General features: G+C 36.6%; 4 protein-coding genes across 7 annotated transcripts; 3 read left to right on the plus strand and 1 right to left on the minus strand.

Annotated features, from left to right (window-relative positions):
• Positions 1-1,555: 1,555 nt before the first annotated feature.
• Positions 1,556-4,714, plus strand: LOC108994028 (upstream activation factor subunit UAF30). 2 transcript variants are annotated; one of them, XM_018969107.2, is made up of 4 exons: positions 1,556-1,701; positions 1,794-1,868; positions 3,603-3,816; positions 4,319-4,714. In XM_018969107.2, exons 3-4 carry the CDS (start codon positions 3,643-3,645, stop codon positions 4,445-4,447), a joined length of 303 nt encoding a protein of 100 aa, XP_018824652.1. In that variant the 5' UTR covers positions 1,556-1,701; positions 1,794-1,868; positions 3,603-3,642; the 3' UTR covers positions 4,448-4,714. The 2 variants fall into 2 exon arrangements, with proteins under 2 accessions (XP_018824652.1, XP_018824647.1); XM_018969102.2 differs by having other exon boundaries at positions 3,617-3,816.
• Positions 4,715-4,818: 104 nt separating this feature from the next.
• On the minus strand, positions 4,819-7,111 carry LOC108994018 (GDSL esterase/lipase At4g26790). The gene is made up of 3 exons (XM_018969093.2): positions 6,538-7,111; positions 5,802-6,291; positions 4,819-5,196 (listed from the first exon to the last, which is right to left on the minus strand). Exons 1-3 carry the CDS (start codon positions 6,907-6,909, stop codon positions 5,000-5,002), a joined length of 1,059 nt encoding a protein of 352 aa, XP_018824638.1. The 5' UTR covers positions 6,910-7,111; the 3' UTR covers positions 4,819-4,999.
• A 635-nt stretch (positions 7,112-7,746) lies between these two features.
• On the plus strand, positions 7,747-9,475 carry LOC108992333 (mitochondrial pyruvate carrier 4-like). 2 transcript variants are annotated; one of them, XM_018966873.1, is made up of 4 exons: positions 7,747-7,894; positions 8,511-8,609; positions 8,745-8,797; positions 9,428-9,475. In XM_018966873.1, the coding sequence occupies exons 1-4, from the start codon at positions 7,840-7,842 to the stop codon at positions 9,473-9,475; spliced, it is 255 nt and encodes an 84-aa protein (XP_018822418.1). In that variant the 5' UTR covers positions 7,747-7,839. The 2 variants fall into 2 exon arrangements, with proteins under 2 accessions (XP_018822418.1, XP_018822413.1); XM_018966868.2 differs by lacking the exon at positions 9,428-9,475 and having other exon boundaries at positions 8,745-9,198.
• A 6,074-nt stretch (positions 9,476-15,549) lies between these two features.
• LOC108994051 (grpE protein homolog 2, mitochondrial) lies at positions 15,550-18,808 on the plus strand. Of its 2 annotated transcripts, XM_018969133.2 has the most exons (6): positions 15,557-15,994; positions 16,599-16,803; positions 16,906-17,099; positions 17,241-17,408; positions 17,737-17,865; positions 18,378-18,808. In XM_018969133.2, the coding sequence occupies exons 1-6, from the start codon at positions 15,851-15,853 to the stop codon at positions 18,468-18,470; spliced, it is 933 nt and encodes a 310-aa protein (XP_018824678.1). In that variant the 5' UTR covers positions 15,557-15,850; the 3' UTR covers positions 18,471-18,808. The 2 variants fall into 2 exon arrangements, with proteins under 2 accessions (XP_018824670.1, XP_018824678.1); XM_018969125.2 differs by having other exon boundaries at positions 15,550-15,994; positions 16,599-17,099.
• The last annotated feature ends 595 nt before the right edge of the window (positions 18,809-19,403 follow it).

Consider the following 19,403-nt stretch of genomic DNA (forward strand, 5'->3'; position numbering starts at 1 on the left):
AAATGAAATTGAAGTTACAACTATGACTGATAAATACAGGAAAAAATCTAAATTACAAACCAAACTACTCATCTATTTGAGGCTTCCCCACACACAAATTTATTTATGACGGACATTGTCTTAACTTCTATAAGCTCTCTAATGAAAAACCTTATGAGATGTAAGACTCTGTAAGAACAGAAATTTCAATCCAAATTTGTTTGAGAAAATAACACTTTGTAAAATAAGATAACCAACCCCCACCCTTCAAAGGAGAGGAAGAACCACCCCCATCCTCCAAAAGATGAGCAGGGAAACCATCTCCTGTTATGGACAACTAGTCCAATAGCCTATTTCTTTTTATTTTTACATAACACAAGCAACATAATAGAAAAATATAAGAAAAAAAAATAGAAATACAACAAAACAGAAACTTGAAATGCACTGAAAACAAAAAAAAAACACTGAGCAAGAGGTTGTAATGGTGCGTGAAGGACATGCGCCACACTGGGAATGTGTTGGATCGTCGATCTTAAAGCTACTGAGATTGTTGACCCCAAAAACGCCGCTCATGGCAACAACAGGGCCCTCTGTGTGGCGGCTCGTGGAGGTCATGCACGCACTTTGATCTGCATGTGTAGATCACGCACTGCTCCTTTTCGTGAAACCTTCGGTAGTCTGAAAGATCGGCGGCTTATGAATCTTGCGGTGGGGCACATGGTGGTTGCTGGCCACTGGAAAATATCAAACGTTGCTTTTCCATGCTTTGACAGGAAAAAATAAAAACAAAACCAAAACATTGACTGAAAAATTAAAAACTTGGTGAAAACTGCATTAGGGAGGAGAGAGGGAGGGAGGAGCCAAAGCTCCCACCCCCCTCTGAGGTGGTTTTCGGTTTAAGTTTCTAACTCTCTCTAGAAATATTTAGGGCCAGCTCAGTTTCAGTTATTCATAGTATCTCGATACATTTGATAACCCATAATTAGACACTATAGTATGATAAAATGTTAAAAATATAATATGATAACATATAATTAATATCTAATAATAATAATACTAACAATTATAAAAGACCATAAATAAAAAAACTTAGGGTTAAAAGCCTAAAATAAAGATTAAAATTAAAATTAAATTTAGTATTTTAAAAAATAGGGTTTAGTTTAGGATTTAGGGGAAAAGCCCAAAACAGAGGGAAAAAAATGGGGTTGTCTCGTTTGTTTACAAGAAACATCTCATCTTATCTCATCATTACAACTTTCTCAAATCTCCATACAAAATAAAATAAACAATTCAACTTTTTCAAATCCTAAAATAAAAATAATATTAAAAAATATATTATAACAATTTTTTATTCAATTTTTTAACTTTAATTTTAACTCATTTCATCTCATCTATGAAAACAAACGAGCTCTTAGAAGCTCAAAAGGACCCAAAAATGGAAGTAGGCCAGCCCAAAATGCGAAACCCAGCCCAGCTGCTCGAATTCAGCCAAAACGGCGCCGTTTTCAAATAAAACGGTGCCGTTCTGGATACGGTTTTGAGCGCCCCCCACCCCCCCAACCCACGCCCCCCCAAATTCCCGAACCATCAGCAACGCAGTAGAGTTTCCCTCCCACCCTAGCTGCACTCCCTCCCTCCCTCCCTCCCTCATCCGCACTCGATGGTTGGCGTGGCCTCTCTCTGCTCTCTTCTCTCGTAGCCTCTCTCTTTTCTGGAGACCACGTAAGTCGCGGCTCTCTTCTCCCGTCGCCTCTCTCTCTCTCTCTCTCTCTCTCTCTCGTTTTGATGTTGTGTTGTGTCTGAAATTTTTACAGGGTCTCGAGGCTAACGAAGCTGCAACTCCTTGAAATTGCCTCTCTCTGTCTCTCTCTCGAGATCACGGAATCAGAGTGAGTTTGTGTAATTTTGTGATGAAACACTAATGTAAAATCTGTGTAATTTTTTGATGATATGGTTGTGTAAAATCTGTGTAATTTTGTGATGATATGGTTGTGTAAAATATTTTTAATTTTGTGACGAGTCTGTGTAAAATCTGTGTAACTAAAATAGGGTGGATGTTGCAGTTGATGAGTTTGTGTAAAATCTGTGTAACTAAAATAGGTTCCAAGATAGTTTAGTCTTGAGAGTTGATGACTTTCGTGCTTCTCTATATTATCTAAGTGTGAAAATTCGAACTGTATGCTAATGGAATTGTATCGTGGGTCATAGGATGGTTGCAAGGATTGGATAAAAACAAAAACTGTATTCTAAGGATTGGATACACTATATTCTATAATCCCAAAGTTAAATGATTAACCTGAACATGTGGGGCTGTTTTAGTGATTAAGCCCAAGTTGAGTTAATATTGTGATTATACTGCGGCTGTTTTAATGAAGATGATTGAGGTTTGAGTTACTTACTTGGCAATAGCACTATTAGATTTATTAGTGTCAAAACTTGGGGCTGGTGGTGTTCGAGCCAAGTACCTATCGACTGGGGCTATTGCCAATAGATTTATTGGGTTTGAGTTACTTACTTGGCAATGGCACCATTAAAACAACTATTGAAACAATATTTATTGTCAATAGCACCATTCAAACGCTTGCTTAGTGTCATAACCCAATATTGTGATTATACTGGGGCTGTTTTAATGGCAATACCGTGTACCAATCGACTGAAACCCTAAAACAGTGCAGTCTGTCTTTCCTTCCTTCCGCCAAAATATATGATCTCGAACACCACCAACTGCAGAGCAGCTATTAATCTCACTTGCCGTTGAGGTTTATCTCTGTTTAGGTTTGTTTCTTGTTAACTATGTATTTCCAAGCTCTCTTCTATATTGGGTTACTTAAATTCTTGTATCTATTCCATATATGATGGCTTTGAATATTTTAGTCATAGCGTACTGAGTATTTACTTTTCTCTTGATCATTACAAATCCTTATAATAAAAACCCAGCAGCTCTTTTTCTTAAAGCTTTTAAATGCTAGATGGAGTGGAGTTCATGGATTTTCCGCATGCCAGTTGCTTGATTAGATCCCCTTAGACTCTGTTCAATTCCCAAGTAAGGGAAAGATATAGTAAATCTTAGTGGTAATCTTTATAGAGGAACTTATCTAGCAATTCGGTTCCCAGGAATATGAATGGGAAATGTAGAAACTGATGTTTGGATGTGTGTTAAAAAAGTTGATTCAGGCAATGCAAGGGTGCAATTGATGTTGAGGAGGAATCCATTTTGTAGTTATTTATACGGGATCTATATCATAAAAATGAATGGTGCTTGGAGGAGATATCTTGGAATTTCATATGCTTGGACCTGTACCTTATTATGTTATTGTTTTGCCCTTAAACCTAGCTCACAGTGCATGCCATTAACAATAAGGTAAAACGAAAACTTCAGAAGGCATTTAAGAAAACTCGTAAGAGATGCAAATTTGTGTTTAACCAAGTGATTTGTGTTATTTCTTGTGCAGTAATTGACTTCCCAAGCACATAAGCGGGTTAGTGTCAAATGGGAAAAAAAGTTTATGTTCTCTAGCCCAAAGCTTTAGCCCCATATTAGAATTATTCATTCATTATTTATCTTTAGATGTGTATAGAAAAAGACGAAACGATCTTCAAATATTTGAGTAACAATTTCTCAGTTTCTGATATGTAGGAAAACAGAGTGAAGGTTGGATAACAATGCTGCCGCAGCGCATGAAGAAGGCCATTACAGATAATCCAAAGAAGCTTGCCAACTTGATTGACCTTGTAAATCTTCCATCGACGCTCAGAGACTTTGTGGGTCAGTCTCAGATTTCTCGTCTAGGCTGTTTCTTGCATGTCTGGTCCTACATCAAGACCAACAATCTGCAGGTTCTCTCTCAGCATTTTTCAAAATCGAAGTTTTTTTTTAAATACTAATCTAAGAGAACTAAAAGATTTGTTGAAAAAATGAATGATGATTTTGGACAAGATCCAGATTTGTATGATCTCCTAGACATACTCCCTTGTCGCATTACTGGCAATTTATGCACATAAAACTCTGGTCCTATCATGTGTTTTGTTTTGGGGGGGGGGTTGTTAATTATCCACATGTATGGTTGTCTCAGTTATAATAGGCGATGCCTACCTCTGTTAACAGGGTTTTTTTTTTTGTTTACTGTCAGAATAACCCCAATCTCAAAGACTTACAACTGATCAAATCTAGGGTGACTATATAACCGAATGCAAATAGTGATTTATTTACCTTTTTATGATTATAATTCTAACTTGCTACCTGTATGTTTATTTAATGCACTTATAAAAAAAAATGTTTATTTAATGCATGTGGACTTCCTTGACACTGACGAACATGAGTGTCTCTTTATTTGTTAAGGATACAAACAACAAAAATGTGGTCAATTGTGATAACAAGCTGAAGAGTATTTTGTTGGGCAAGCCTCGGGTTGAGCTAGCTGAACTTCCCGCATTGATCAAATTGCATTTTCCTAAAGAGCCAAAGTAAGCTGTGCAATTGAGTTTAAGGTGCCAATGTTCGGTCTTCCCCCAAAGTATTCCCCTCCTCCAGATGCTCCTGAAAAAAAAAATTAGGTGCTTCTTGTTGTACAGAATTAATTGATGAGTTTATCTATGTTTGAGTTTGTGGCTGGTTTTAGCAGCATTGAAATGAATCTGAAGTAGCTAATGTTTTTATTTGTGAAATTCCTATATCCGAATTGGGGAAATTGTTGGGAAAATGCTCGAGAAATACAACATATTCTCCTCTCGTAAAGGTCTGTTCTCACCAAGGATGAGAGATACCTAATATTTGGTAGGTAGGTTGGAACATTTCCTTTCCATCGCATTTATTTCATAGAAATAGAAAGGTGCTGCAACTAGTTTAAAAGAGTGGGCAAAACCTCTTGCACTCTTGTCATCTCATTCACCTGCCTGTTACATTATATACGTAGATTCAATAAAAAGAAAGAATACATTCGGTTTGTCGTAGTGAAGTTTGGGGAGGATCTCAGTTGATGTGGACAATTCCAATTACAACAGGGAGAGCAATGCCGTCCAGTTACCAGAGAAACTCGGCTAGACTACTTTTCATCACATTATCAGCGACAATACCGTTCGTTTTCTCTGTGGGATGGAAGGAATCCCAAAATATGTATTTATTTGCATCTGAACATGTAAATGGGTTTATTTGATCACACAAATAACTCATCTCGAACAAGCCCGTTCCACAACATGCTTTTGCTGTATCCTCAAAACCTGCAATTATAAAATTATATCAGTTTGGATCTTTTGTACGAAATATATGTGATGTGATTGTGAACTTAAGCTGGGCTTAGAATCCACAGAGAGAGAGAGAGAGAGGTACTGTTCGAATTTAGTTTTGGTAGAATGTCACAATAAAAAAAGAAAAATCTAGCTTCATAGTTTGGTAGAAAGCTCAGAAACACGACTGAATGACTGAAAAACAGTGGATAGAAGAATATTATATGAAAGAGGTGTCAGGTGGTTCTGGCCCGTCATGGAGCAAGCAAAGGCTAAAGCAAACTCTCTGCCACCCCCATCTCTATTTCAAAAGACACACACACACATAACCCATGTGCAGTGACGTCTGTAACTGGGATTATATCACTAATTAAACCAAGTTTAGGTATTAGTTAAACCAAGTGAGATGTAGATTCCCAATTGGCTTGTAGCTGTAACAAGTAGCCATTTATCCATTCACACTACCTACTCTCCTCAATAACATGTGTCCTCTTGCTTCAAATTGGCTCATCAATGACCCTGGAATTATGTTGCTGGCTGGACTTTATGCAAAATGTCAAACCAATCGTAATATCAAAGTAACATAGCAAAAAGTTTACCAAACGACTCTGGATTCTGAATGATTTCCAAGAGGATATCATATGGGTTCGAAAACACCAGTCGGATTCCAGCCAGCTCCTTGTTCAGATTTGCAATCAATCCCTTCAACTTTTCATTGAAATCTTTGGCAACATTGTTGTATTCCTCTATGCACTCACTCCCGGACAAGATGTTTGTAGTTCTCTCCAATGGCAAACACCCCATCGGAGGAACCCCACCTATGCATATCTTCCGAGCTCCGAGATTGTAGAGCTCTCTGATGAAATTTCCTGCAATACCTGCTAGAAAATGCTGGTACTCCTCGATAGAAAACTCTGACCATCGTCTTGGCAAAACATAGTAGTTCTCTAGGAAATCGTTGGTTCCTATGCTCATCAGGTAGAGTGCTTCACATAGGACCTCATTCGCTTTCTCTTCGCCTAGATATCCTCTCAGGTCCTTCTGGTATTCCTTATAGTATTCCATTTCCTTCCACAAAGGTATTACAGACTGCAATTAATAAAGAAAATTAGCCTGTACCTCCTCATAGATTAAAAACCGTTGGCATATTTGAGCTCTGTAACTGAATTCAGTATATGGTATTTTAGTAGACTGCAAAAACTATTAAGAAACATAATCAAATTGACGAGAACTTGTTTAAGGTGACTGAATTTACTGAAAACTCTGAAAATAAAGACTGCAGCTTTCTGTCTGAGTTCGGTAGTATGATTTTACCAAGGTCAAAATCTGACTTACTAGCACATCAGAAGTAGCATTATCATAACCAGTTCCAGCCGAAGCGAAGCATACTCCACTAGCAAAATCTTTTATATCATATGTTGGATCCAAATATGCAGGGATTGTTGGCTTGATCCCAAAAGCTTCAGAAATGAAGTCTGTTGGAATTCGACCATTGGAAAACCTTCCGGTGGGTTGACCGCTGATGAAATCTCTACCATAAGGCTCGAAATTACTCTTTAGGATTGTGGAGATCTGGTTGTTGTTACCTGAATCCACAGAAGAGTCTCCAAACACTATAATGGCTGGAACTCTTGCATATATGTTTGATAATTGCAGTAGGAGATGAGCTAAGAGGAACCAATGAATGGTCTTATAATTATTAGCCATCTCTTTTTTGCCCACTTTAAGTTTGATCCCGACTCATTGGTTTATAGTAATACTAAGCCTAGAGGTGGTTAGTATTATAGTATAGTTGGTAGGAAAAGTTTGAGTGAGGAAAGACAGCAGAAGTTAGAAGTAAACTGAAGCTGGCGAAGGTTGTTGAGACTCTTAATCGCTTTTGGTAGGATTGTGCTTTGTGCATATGTGTGTGAGTCGAGGAGAGTTGGTCTGAACATATATGAGGTTTACAATTTTAAGTAACTGTTAGTTGGTATTAAAAATACTCTTTTTTTTTTTTTTATATATAATTTTTTTTTTTAAATTCTAGCTGATGTAACAGAGTTCTATATCAGTGATGTGCCAAAAAACTATCTTGCAGAAAGATTTGTTCTACTTGAAAGAGGTAGGAATTGCTTATGAAAATACATATAAATGTGAGTTAGAAAGCTAACAATCAAAGCTCAAAAGGGCACGTTCTAACGCCTGGAAAGGCAATGACGTTTTCTGTTTTGCAGCACTGCTTTTGTGGCGTTTCATCGAGTCGCAGTTCACAATTTTAATGTGACGCACCCGTTCATTTAACTAGTGGACTGGGGCTATTAATATAGAAAATATAGATTATTGTCTGGACCTAGCTCGGGAGATCGGGTAGGAATAACAAGGCTTACCCTGAATGTTGTCTTATGTAGGACCTTTTCCCAACCCAAACAAAGTTTCTTTTGGGGCTTTCTTTCTCATTAGGTAACAGACCCTTGGGCTTTTGGAATAACAAAAAAATAAAGAAGCAAAACACAGAAAGCAAAAGAAACTTAAATCAATATCATGACAGGTGCCCCCATAGTCAAGAGTTTAGGTGCCACATTCTTCTCGAATCACCCCCTTCTATTTTACTAAACCAAATTAGTGACCCTCAAGCGGCAGGGAGTCCTATCCTCCATGGCAGCTTCCAAGCAACAGGCTTTCTGGAACCACCCAGCTGGCCCCAAAACCAGTTTTGTTCCCTCCTCTCATCTTCTCTCTCCCTTTGTTTTTTTTTTTTTTTTTCATTTATAGTATGCTGTAATCCTACTTCAACTTGTATGATATAAAAACGAAAAAAATTCTACAATTTAGTATTTTTTTGGTCTGTGTAATTCGTGCAAGAATAATCGGTCTGATGGTGGAATATAGCATTTCATAAGAACGTGGGGAGAGATTTTAATTTTTGATGTGCTCGTGCTTTGTTTTGATGGCTTCTACGTAGGAATTTACTTGCAACATGTAATTTTATGCAGAACTTATACTCTAGTAAAATTCAATTTTCTTGAGGATAATTCATAGTAGTCCTCTTTTGGCTCGTTGCGGTATTTGTCTATCTGTATTCTTTAGGCAGATAAAACTGCATTGTCTGTAAAGCAAAGCATTAAACTAAAGTTTTGATTATCCCAGAGCGAGTTGCTTTGTCAAATGTCAAGAATGTTAGTTCTAGATTACTCATTAATCAAAACGTTGTCCAAACTGTTTTCTTGGAGTTGCCTACTTGATCTTCTTGACCAATGGTGAGCTGTTGACTTTGTATTGCTTATAATTTTTCTAACATACTCTCGACTGAATATAAAAAAATGTAGTTCACTTTTGGGCTCCAACTGCTAAATGGGTGATCAGCATAGCAAACATTGCTGACTTCTCAAAGCCTTCTGAAATCATATCTTATCCTCAGCAAACAGGTGTGCACCTTATAAAAATTGAATTACCATTCTTGCATTGATTTCTAGTTTCAGTTTTGGTAAAGGATCTAAGTCCGTTCTCTAATTTTTCGTGTATATTAAATTGATGTCATATTAACCTCAAATTTTATGCAGCGGTTACATTCACCGGACTTATTTGGTCACGCTACAGCTTGGTGATTACGCCGGCATGGTTGGTTTCCAGCTTTGAAGATATTAGACTCGAACATGGATTTAAGGTTCTTTTGTAACTGTTCAAAGTGTTCTGTTCTGTAGTCTTGTTCTGCAATACCGAACTCTGGTCCTGGTTGGTGTGTTTATTGCTTCAATGAGATGGGGTAAATATGCATGGATCAGTTATTTGAATGTATCTCCTCCCAAATAAACCACACCACCTATTCATCATATTGTAGGTAAAGATAACAAGTTATATGTCTATGTAGAGGTAGTCAAGGAGGGAGAGAACTGTGACTAGAAAAAGGGTCTATTGGCAAGTGTCAGCCTTTCTTTTGTGGTGATAAAATATGACTACTTCATCTTATCATCTTAGCTAGAGATAACTCTGTAATGGGAAAATGTTACGGTTACATGATCGTGTTTATTTACAGGTCCTGGAGGTAGCATTTTTGTGTCAAATATCCTCCTTAGAGAGAGTCGTGTTGCCAAATCATATTAAACTAAAATTAAGAGGGAGCAATGATGCTTGCATTTATGATCACTTAGTCAGCAGTGCTTTTGCCTTCCAAATTCTAAATTTTATGTGGACTATGGCTTGCAGCTGATTCTGACTTGCTCATAAAATTTTCCTGATACTGCAGAAGAATTGGAATCTTTTCAGTTTTAATGTCACGATGGTTGGGATATGATTGTATCAGATAGCACGCAAACTTAAATAAGTTGGAAGCTTGAATCAAACCTTAGTAATAATTTGAGGTATGAGTATGAGTCTGCCTGTTTTTAACAGCTCTGGCTTTCCTCTTGTTTGAAACATAAATGAGCTTCCTGCTGCAAGCAGCCTGTTAGACCTCCACGTCGAGTTGCCTCTAGAAATGCCGCACAAGCCCCAGTCATGATGGAGATATGCCCTTTGGCTAGCCTACAAGCATGCCTTAGCTCGTGTCGTGACACGCACGGGGTGCCCAGCATGCATGCATGTCTTGGCCAGCGCGATGGCACACACGGGGCGCCCAGCATGCGGGCCAGCGAGGTTAGTGACCCTAGCATGCGCACGCCCATGCGCGCAGACATGCCCTGCGCGCCAATGCGCCCGGCATTGTGCGCAGCACTGCACTGCGCGACATTGTGCATGCCCCTATGCATGCCTAGGTGCCTCAAGGTCATGCGCGCGCCCATGCGCTGCACAGCTTCCATGCGCGCGTCCATGCGCAACGCAACACTGTCAGCGCCTAGGCCTCCAGCCTGGGTCATGCCACTCAGCAGCACACCCCGGGCCTCCTGTCACACACCAGCGAGGTTAGTGTAATGCCCTCACAAGCATTCTATCCAGCGCACGGCTCCAGTCTGTGCCTTGCAGGCAAGGCCAGTGGCATGCCCACCAAGCGTGCCATCCAGCGCATGGCTTCAGCCCATGCCTTGCAGCCTCAACGCGTAAGCCACTAGCTTGGGCCATGCAGAGCTAGTGCCCAGACCATCAGCCTGGGCCATGCAGCGCACACACATGGCTCATCATAAGCAAGCCATGTCGCACCACCTAGCCATGGGCCAACTCGAAGACTACCATGCACCATCCTAGCCCACCATGAGCTCATGCATGCCACGGCCAAACTTAGTCCATGCCACCATCTTATTTATTTTATTTTTATTTATTTATTTTCAAAGGGACCTATTGGAGATTTCCAACTTGTATTGCTTATAAAGAGGACATCATTCACTTGCTTTAGGATCTTTTGTCAAATACCCTAGATGGATGATTATTGTTTGACAGATCACAAATCGGTGCCATAGGACTTGGACTTTTTGGGTGAAATTCGTGAATCCCAAAAAAAGGATCACATCTTACAATTCTTTGAATATGTGTGATTCATTTATCTTGTTCTTGCAACTTGGTGTAATTCGTGAATTCAAGTTGTGGTTATCATTGTTTTTATCATTTGATCAATATATGAAGTTTATTCAACACTTGTGCAATCCATGAATCATTTGTTGAATTATTATCATTTTGTTCATTCAAGTTCTTAAGTATTTTTGCTTTTGTTTTTGAGTGTTCATCTTTGTGTTCTTAGTGTTCTTCATTCAATTTGCTCTTCCAATCTATCCATAATCTCGACCAACCCTAGTGTTTGTCACTTTCCATAAATTCTTTGCCTCATCAAACCTTGCCCTAACCGTAACACATTATCCTTACTCATTCAAAGAGGACATCATTCACTTGCTTTAGGATCTTTTGGCAAATACCCTAGATGGATGATTATTGTTTGAGAGATCATAAATCAGTGCCATAGGACTTGGACTTTTTGGGTGAAATTCGTGAATCCCAAAGGAAGGATCACACCTTACAATTCTTTGAATATGTGTGATTCATTTATCTTGTTCTTGCAACTTGGTGTAATTCGTGAATTCAAGTTGTGGTTATCATTGTTTTTATCATTTGATCAATATATGAAGTTTATTCAACACTTGTGCAATCCATGAATCATTTGTTGAATTATTATCATTTTGTTTATTCAAGTTCTTAAGTATTTTTGCTTTTGTTTTTGAGTGTTCATCTTTGTGTTCTTAGTGTTCTTCATTCCATTTGCTCTTCCAATCCATCCATAATCTCGACCAACCCTAGTGTGTCACTTTCCATAAATTCTTTACCTCATCAAACCTTGCCCTAGCCGTAACACATTATTCTTGCTCATTCAAATTCAAATTTCCACAATCACTTGCCTTATTTGAATTGCCCTAGCTGCTCACTCTGTTTTCCATATTAGCGTTCCTATAATTTAGGAACCCTAATTACTCCATCTTATTCCCTATAGCCGATCATATACACTTCTCATTTGAGTTCCAAGATTTTAGGAAACTTTTCTAAAATCACTCAATTACCCAACTCGTCCAACCCTAGCCACCCATCGCCAAAAACCTAATTCCAAACCCTAGCCGTCCATCATCATCATCCAAACCCTAAACCTAATTCCCAAGTGGTGCCAATCCTAGTTCCTCACTAGTGTCGTGAGCCCCTTACACCATTGTAGCCCATACATTCCATCAACCTTTTTCCACCATTCCATACACCAATCCTAGCCTAAACACATAACCTCATTTTACCAAAGTGGTTATCTTGGCCACCATTATTCGAGAATAAAGCAAGAGAGGAACGGAGATTCGGTCATCATAAGGAGAGCCTTGGCGTGGAGATCATAGTGTTTAGGGACTTGACCAAGGTCCCTAACACAACCACTGAAGTTGCAGTTACTCCTGCAAGTTTATTAGAGGATGTTTGGAAATAATTCTCATCCCATCCCATTTCATTTCACCCCATCTCATTTCCTTCCCAAACATCACTCAGACGCAAACATTTTCAAACTAATCATCATTACTTTTTTAAATTAATCATTACAATTTTTTCAAACTTTCAAACAATAAACAATTCAACTTTTTCAAATTTTAAAACAAAAATAATATTAAAAAATAATATTATAACAATATTTAAATTATATTATATTTTTTATTTAACTTTTTCTCTCTACTTTTTCAAAACTAAAAAAATATTTAATTCAAACTATCTTACTACTATTCACAAACTATCATACTATTATTTATAAAATTTTCATCCCATCTCATCCTCAAGCATTCCTTAAGTCAATCTAAATGCAAATTGACTTGACAAAAAAACTCTTATTGGATTGATCAATGGATGTATTGATGCTTTTAGAGAATAAAATGATATGAGAATTTTGTGAATAGTAGTAAGATAATTTGAGTTAAGTATTTATTAGGTTTTGAAAAATAAGAAAGAAAAAGTTAATTAAAAATATTATAAAGTTAAAATATTGTTAGAATATAATTTTTAATATAATTTTTATTTTGAAATTTGAAAAAGTTGAATTATTTTTTATTTGAAAGTTTGGAAAAATTGTAATGATTAGTTTGAAAGTGTTCATATTTGAATGATGTTTGAGAAAGAAATAAGATAAGATGAGATGAGATAAGAAGATATTTGAAAAAATGGAAACTCTTCCAAACATCTCCTAACATTTCAATTTAATAAGTTATATCTATATTGGAGAAGTGCCGTTCTAAGGCCTCTAAACCAAACATTATCATGTCTTAACTTGATTTGTCATATTCAAATGTTAAAACTTATTTTCAATTCAAATTATACTATGTGAATGATGTGTACTGTAGAGATTTTAGAATAGAGTTATTTGTCTCATGTAGTCAATATTAACATTTTCTTCTTTTTCATGCATGACTACTGACATGTTCTCAAATGTGCTTTCAAGTGTAGAAGTTTCAAATTGTATCATGGATAAGTCCAAGATTGTATTTCATAGGGACAAATGATTTTCAAAGTATTTGTGAAAGCTAATTCTAAAAAGATGGTGATGTAAAAATGCTATGTAAAATTCTTTTTGGATTTTTATGGTTATGAAAACAATTTGGAAAGATAAAAAGTAATTTGTGCATAGTAAATGATTTGTTGCCAATGGAATGTATGGTAGAGCTTGGAGGATCTCGGGTCTACGACTTTGCTCTAAAATATGAATTAACTCGTGCACAATTTGATTTCTAAAACTGGAATGGTTCAAAAGGTGTTAAAATGTAATTTTAGATTTGATCAATCCTCAATAAAATTACTAATCAATAGCTAAAATTGACAAGTTCACAGAATCAATTTGACAAACACCTGGGTTGCAGTTTTAGAACTTCTTTGTTTCCACCATTAACAAGCTTTTCTAGGCATTACTCTCTTCTTACTACCCCAATCACGGTGTTAATAAAACAGAATGTGAGAAATATAAGCTCAAAGTAAATATGACAATGCCTAAAACAAAATATCCTCACTAAGCTTCCACCAAAATTACTATAACACGTAGTTGATGAAATTTTTGATTAATTAAAGTTTCTGATGTGCCTTGTGTCAACAACAGAGCAAGAACAAGAGTAAAAGATTTCATCAAACTTCCATTTTTAGAATTCAATTTCAGACAAAGTGAGGTATGCCATCGAACTATAGAAAATTCAGCAAACAATGGAGAACAATATAAAGTTTTACCACAACCCAAACCTTAAGAATTTAGCAGATCATCTTCCTCTAAACTAGCTAAATATTGGAAATGAAAAAAAAATTAAGGAAAAAAATTCCAAATTTGTCTGAACAAAAGCATGAAAGAAAAATGCCAGCCGAAAAAAAATCTGAAACTAACTCATTCCTTTTATACTTGGAATCTTCTTTCTTCTTCTCTCTCATTGCCACGAATTTCCTTTCTTCCATCGTGCCTAATTGCCACATCTTCTCCTCTGTTTGTGGTCTCTAAATTCTTAAAATAATTACACATGCGTTAGTCTATCGGGTTTGATAGAGATTTGGTTTCTTTTCAGGTTGCTTCTCCTCATGGGCTTCACATGCACATGGGCTTTATTTTATTGAGTTTGGACAAGCTATCCATCGGCTTTACTCATGGACGTGGCCTCTATTTTATTTCTTCACAGGTTTAGCAGCTAAGTAGGTTTGGGTTACAAGTTCCAATGGCCTTCACACCTGCAATGATCAATATTAAAAAATAAGCTTACTTAAGCCCAAAAACATAAACCCATCTATTAATTAGAGGTAAAATATGATTTCACATGCCACAATTCAATTAATTCATATTATCTTATTAATATTCTTATTTTAACAACTAAAATTCATTTAATCCAAGATATTAAGAATATTAATAAAATATAATTGACCATTTATCAACTACTTTTTCGAGACAGAAGTAGCTGGTGCAAAAGAATGATGAAAACAAATGTAGTTGACTTATTTCCATGTTAGATTCTTAAGGAAGTATTATGTTGTCTGTAGTTCTGGTCTCACTTGGCTGTATTTCCATGTTAGGCTAGCATGACAGAAAATCATTGGTAGATGATGATACTTGGTAAATTATTTCTGAAAACAATTGATTTTGCTGATACTTGGAATGAAAAAAATCCGTCTTCTTGAGTCAACTGCAGACATATTTAAGAATCAAGGAAAATGCTAAAGCCACTGGTGAATTCTCTAGTTTTTTATTTTGTTTATTTAATAGTTAAGAAAATATTTTTTTTATTGAATTTGTTATTTTTCTAAAAAATAATTAAAAGGATTTAAAAAATACTTAAAAAAAATGTAAAATACAATCATCGGTTGGAAGTGTCAGGACACCTCTAGCTGGCCTAAGCATTTTGATCTCGTTTATTTTTACAGATGAGATGAGTTGATATTAAAGTTAAGAAGTTGAATAATATATTGTTAAAATATATTTTTTAATATTATTTTTATTTTAAAATTTAAAAAAATTAAATTATTTATTTTATATTATATTAGAAGTTGTAAAATTTATAATTATTAGATGAGATGAAATGAGATGTTTTCTAAAAATAAACTAGACGTTAGTGTCAAAGACTGTATGTTTACTGTCATGCAATTGAAAGGGAAAAATACTGATACAAAATTAAATTTTTTCTTTTTGGACTGATGAACAAGAAAAAAAGAATAGAAATCTCGGATAATTTACGGGGTAAATTGATTTTTTTTTTTTTTTTGTCTTGACGAAGGGGTAAATTGATTTGAATCTCAATCATCGGCTTGTGAAGTGGCTACACCTTTTATCTCATACAACACGGGCGCGGAGTTCCCAGTCCGTACATGGTTCTGGTCGTGTTCTTCTAGAGGCTTCCAAAACTGGAAATTAAAGCCCAACTCGGAAAACATATGGACGGCAATAACCTTGCTAAATCCCAAAATGCTCCATTTTTGCCTTGCAAAAACTCAAGCTGGCTCTTCTCGTAGGCAAGGTGGTTCTTTCTATTCTATAGAGGGGTAATTTAGTCAAGGAATAAATACCCCTGTGAAACCCACGGCTTTTTCAGTATCTCGGTTTTCTTTCTACCCATGCACCACCGTCTATACTTCATATTTTCCTCCCTTCTCTCTCTCGCTCTCTCGCTTCGCCCTTCTCCTCAAAATCCCCATTCCATTTTTCTCTCCCAATAATATCTATTTTCCGGTTTCCATTCTGCTCTCCTCTACTGAATCATTGTCTGCAGCCATGGTCGTCTCTAGGGTTTTGTCACGTGTCCCTAGGCGAATCGTCCCACGGAGCTCCTTGCTCCTCCTCTCTGTCCCCCAAAATCAGCAGTCGGCAATCCTCTGTGGCCATCTCCATTCCCTTGTTCGTGAATCCCCGAACGCGGTATGCATCGGATACCCGCCTTTAATTTTGTTTGTTTGTTGGTGGTTGATTGCGGCCAGGGTTTTGCTAGGGTTTTAGGTTGCTGAAAATTAAACTGATGTAGAAGGAATTTTGGATTTTTTCTGGTTCACTAAACGTCGTTTTACTTTTTATCTTTTTTGTTATGGATCATAGTCTAAGCAATTGGAGTATAAAAGAACAATTTTTTACGTTTATGTAGACTTCAAGATTTTACAGGCTTATGCTGATTGGATATTTGTTTTTTCTTTTGTTATTTAATGTTTCAAAAGTTTTCATTTTTGGTTTCTATATTCTTGTTGTAGCAAAATTGATTGCTGTCGAAGATGAACATGATATTTTTTTAAGAATTGTGTAACGGTTTCATTTACTTATGGCTCCGCTTCATGTAACAATCATTCGAGGATAATCTGAATGATGCCTTTTGTTTTTGTTTTTTGTTTTTAACTTTTTGACAATTGATATAGAGATTCTTTGGTATTAAGAAAGTTGCATTTTCAATCCTAAAATGTTGGGGCCGTTTCATCATCATTCATAGACGTTTGGTTTCTTTTAACGAGTTACGCATCCGCTTTTTATGTTACAGTTAGTACCAAGTCAGGTGTCTTTCTTACATCATTCAGCACCACACCTCTCCATCTTCCAAAGATTTGGAGTTTCTTCATCGGCCTCTCCTGAGCCTACTGACAAGGAAAATGGGAGTAATGGAGAGAATAATGGCGCTTCTAGGAATGCAGAGCCCTCAAACACTAGCGGAGATGCTAAACTTTCGAATCAAGCTGAAGATTCAGGTTTGGAATGGAGCAAAGCTAAAGAATCGGATCCTTTTTTGGAATCCCAGTCTGTTAAAAGGAGGAGAAAAGGTACTAAACGAATTGCATTTTCTGATTCAGATTCAGAGAGTGGAGAGGAGCTTTCCATGGATGATTTGGTTAAACTAGTGGCTGAGAAGGAAGAGCTTTTGAAGTTAAAGCACAAAGAGATTGAGAAGATGCAAGATAAAGTTCTCCGTAGTTATGCAGAGATGGAGAATGTTATGGGCAGAACAAGACGGGAAGCAGAGAACTCGAAAAAGTTTGCCATACAGGTTTGCATCTTTTTCTTAAAAAGATCTCCTCTTTTCACTGCTAAATGGCGAGCTACTTACACTTAAATTCAGGTTTATTGTAAACATTTTTTTCCTTGTCTTTGATAGTCTTCACACTGACATACTTGGGACATGTGGCAGAGTTTTGCAAAGAGTTTACTGGATGTCGCAGACAACTTGGAAAGAGCTTCTTTGGAAGTCAAAAAGAGTTTTGCGAAACTTGATACTTCTACAGACTCGGCTGGAGCTCTGCCACTCTTAAAAACACTTCTAGAAGGTGTTGAAATGACCGAGAAACAACTTCTGGAGGTAATATTTCTCTAGACGTTGCCTGTCACCGCTCAGTCATACATGATACTGCTTCCTGATTAAATGTATAAAGTTAAACTGCCTTGCATATTACAGTAATTTAAAAAAAAAAAATTTCTTGTCCTTTTTTTTTGTCCTGATATAATGTGCTTTGCAGCTATAATCTGAGGTACAAGTACCTAAGTTGTAATTTTCTTTAATTTTTCATTTTGGGTTAATACATTTCTTTAGTCAACATTTTGCATGTGTTGTGCTTGGAATATTTTGCCTTTAAGTAAGTTAGAAGCTAAATCCATTGATTTAAGGCTCATGAATTCTTTTGTTTCAGGTATTCAAAAAATATGGAGTAGAAAGATTTGATCCCATGGATGAACCATTTGATCCACATAGGCATAACGCTGTCTTCCAACTACCAGATGGTTCCAAGCCTCCAGGCACTGTTGCTGCAGTTCTTAAGGTATCAATTTTAGTAAGCCAATTGTTTTCTTTGTATGATCTTTATATTATTACAGATTAGTTTCATAGTCGATGCGGACACATGTAGGAGCGAATTTAGACATTTTAAAATTGGATTTCTCACCTTCATTTTAATATATATGAAACTAGGACATATTCTATAAGAGTCATTCTACTTATTATCTATATACCACACACCACACTTGATTTTTTGTTCTTTTTTTGTTTTATTATTGCTCTAAAGGAATTATTCTACTCATCATTCATACATCATATATTTGGTAAGGGAAAAAAATAAGATAAATAAAAAGATCACGCTTGGTGTTTGGTGTAGGGGTTACGAATATAATTTTTCATTCTATTATGGTTTGTTTCTGCCCTTCTTTTAGGTGGGTCCTATTCCTTCAAACACTGTTTGTAGTTAATGGTGTTCAAGGGCTGTTGGTAGCCTAAGTAGTTTTGGAATACTAAACGTCTAATCATGAGTATTTTTTATTTTTTTTGGTATTGCAGTCAGGATACTTGCTTCATGATCGAGTTATTAGGCCGGCTGAAGTTGGAGTAACTCCGGCAGTGGAGAATGCGGCTGAGGATAGTGCAAGCTGAAAAGGGCCCTCAAGCTTGAAGAACAGACAACCTGGAGTTTTTACTAATAATCATGTTAAAATTTTGCGCTTGTTTGAGGGAAAGATTTAGCGTATATGTTTTTATTGTTTGACCGGCTTTAGGAACTATCTTGAGCACAGCACAAAGTGACAATTTTATATTTCTTCCCCACTCAATCGTTGGCTTGTTGCTGTCATAGAAGTCAAAGACAGACGCCGCAAAAGGGTCTTGTTACAATAGAATATTCTGCTTACGGCGAACTTGATGGAGTAAGCTTTCATGAGATGCCGTTTAGCCTTTCGCTGATTTCTATTTTATACTCTCAAGTGTTGCCTCAAGTGTTGCCGTCTCTTTACCTGTAGCCTTGTGACTCTGGTGGTGCTCTTCTTTGGCTATTTCAGCCACTGCCATAATATACCTAGACATGTGAACGAGACAGACCTGAAATTAAGCAAGAAATTTGACAAGATCTCTCTCTGATCCAATTCTTGTGATACTAAAGGATATCTGAAGGATGGGCATTATTAGTCCTGCTGTCTATAGGTTACATTTTTTAGAAATGATGTAAAAATTTTAAATAGACAAGTTTCATATAAATCTTTATAAAAAAAGTAGATTTAACCTAAAACAAAGTGTAAAAAAAATTATTATTTATTAACGGAATTCATTTTTTAATAAAAGACTTGTATGAAACTTGTTTGAAGCATTACTCTACATTTTTTCTTCTGGGTACAACCAGGTGTGTCGACATAACATGGTTGTTGTGAAAAGGGTTGGTGTATCATTTTCAGTTCTGAATATTGGTCGCTGAAATCGGCACGTCAAACTTTGCCAAGGCAGTGATTTTCCGGCCAAACAGTCATGTTTCATTTCCAAGTATTCCTAGCCGTAGCTTTCCTCGAGTACCTTTCCGGATGATTTCTTGAATCCACC

The sequence above is a fragment of the Juglans regia genome, chromosome 9 (assembly GCF_001411555.2).
Source record: "Juglans regia cultivar Chandler chromosome 9, Walnut 2.0, whole genome shotgun sequence".
NCBI lineage: Eukaryota > Viridiplantae > Streptophyta > Magnoliopsida > Fagales > Juglandaceae > Juglans > Juglans regia.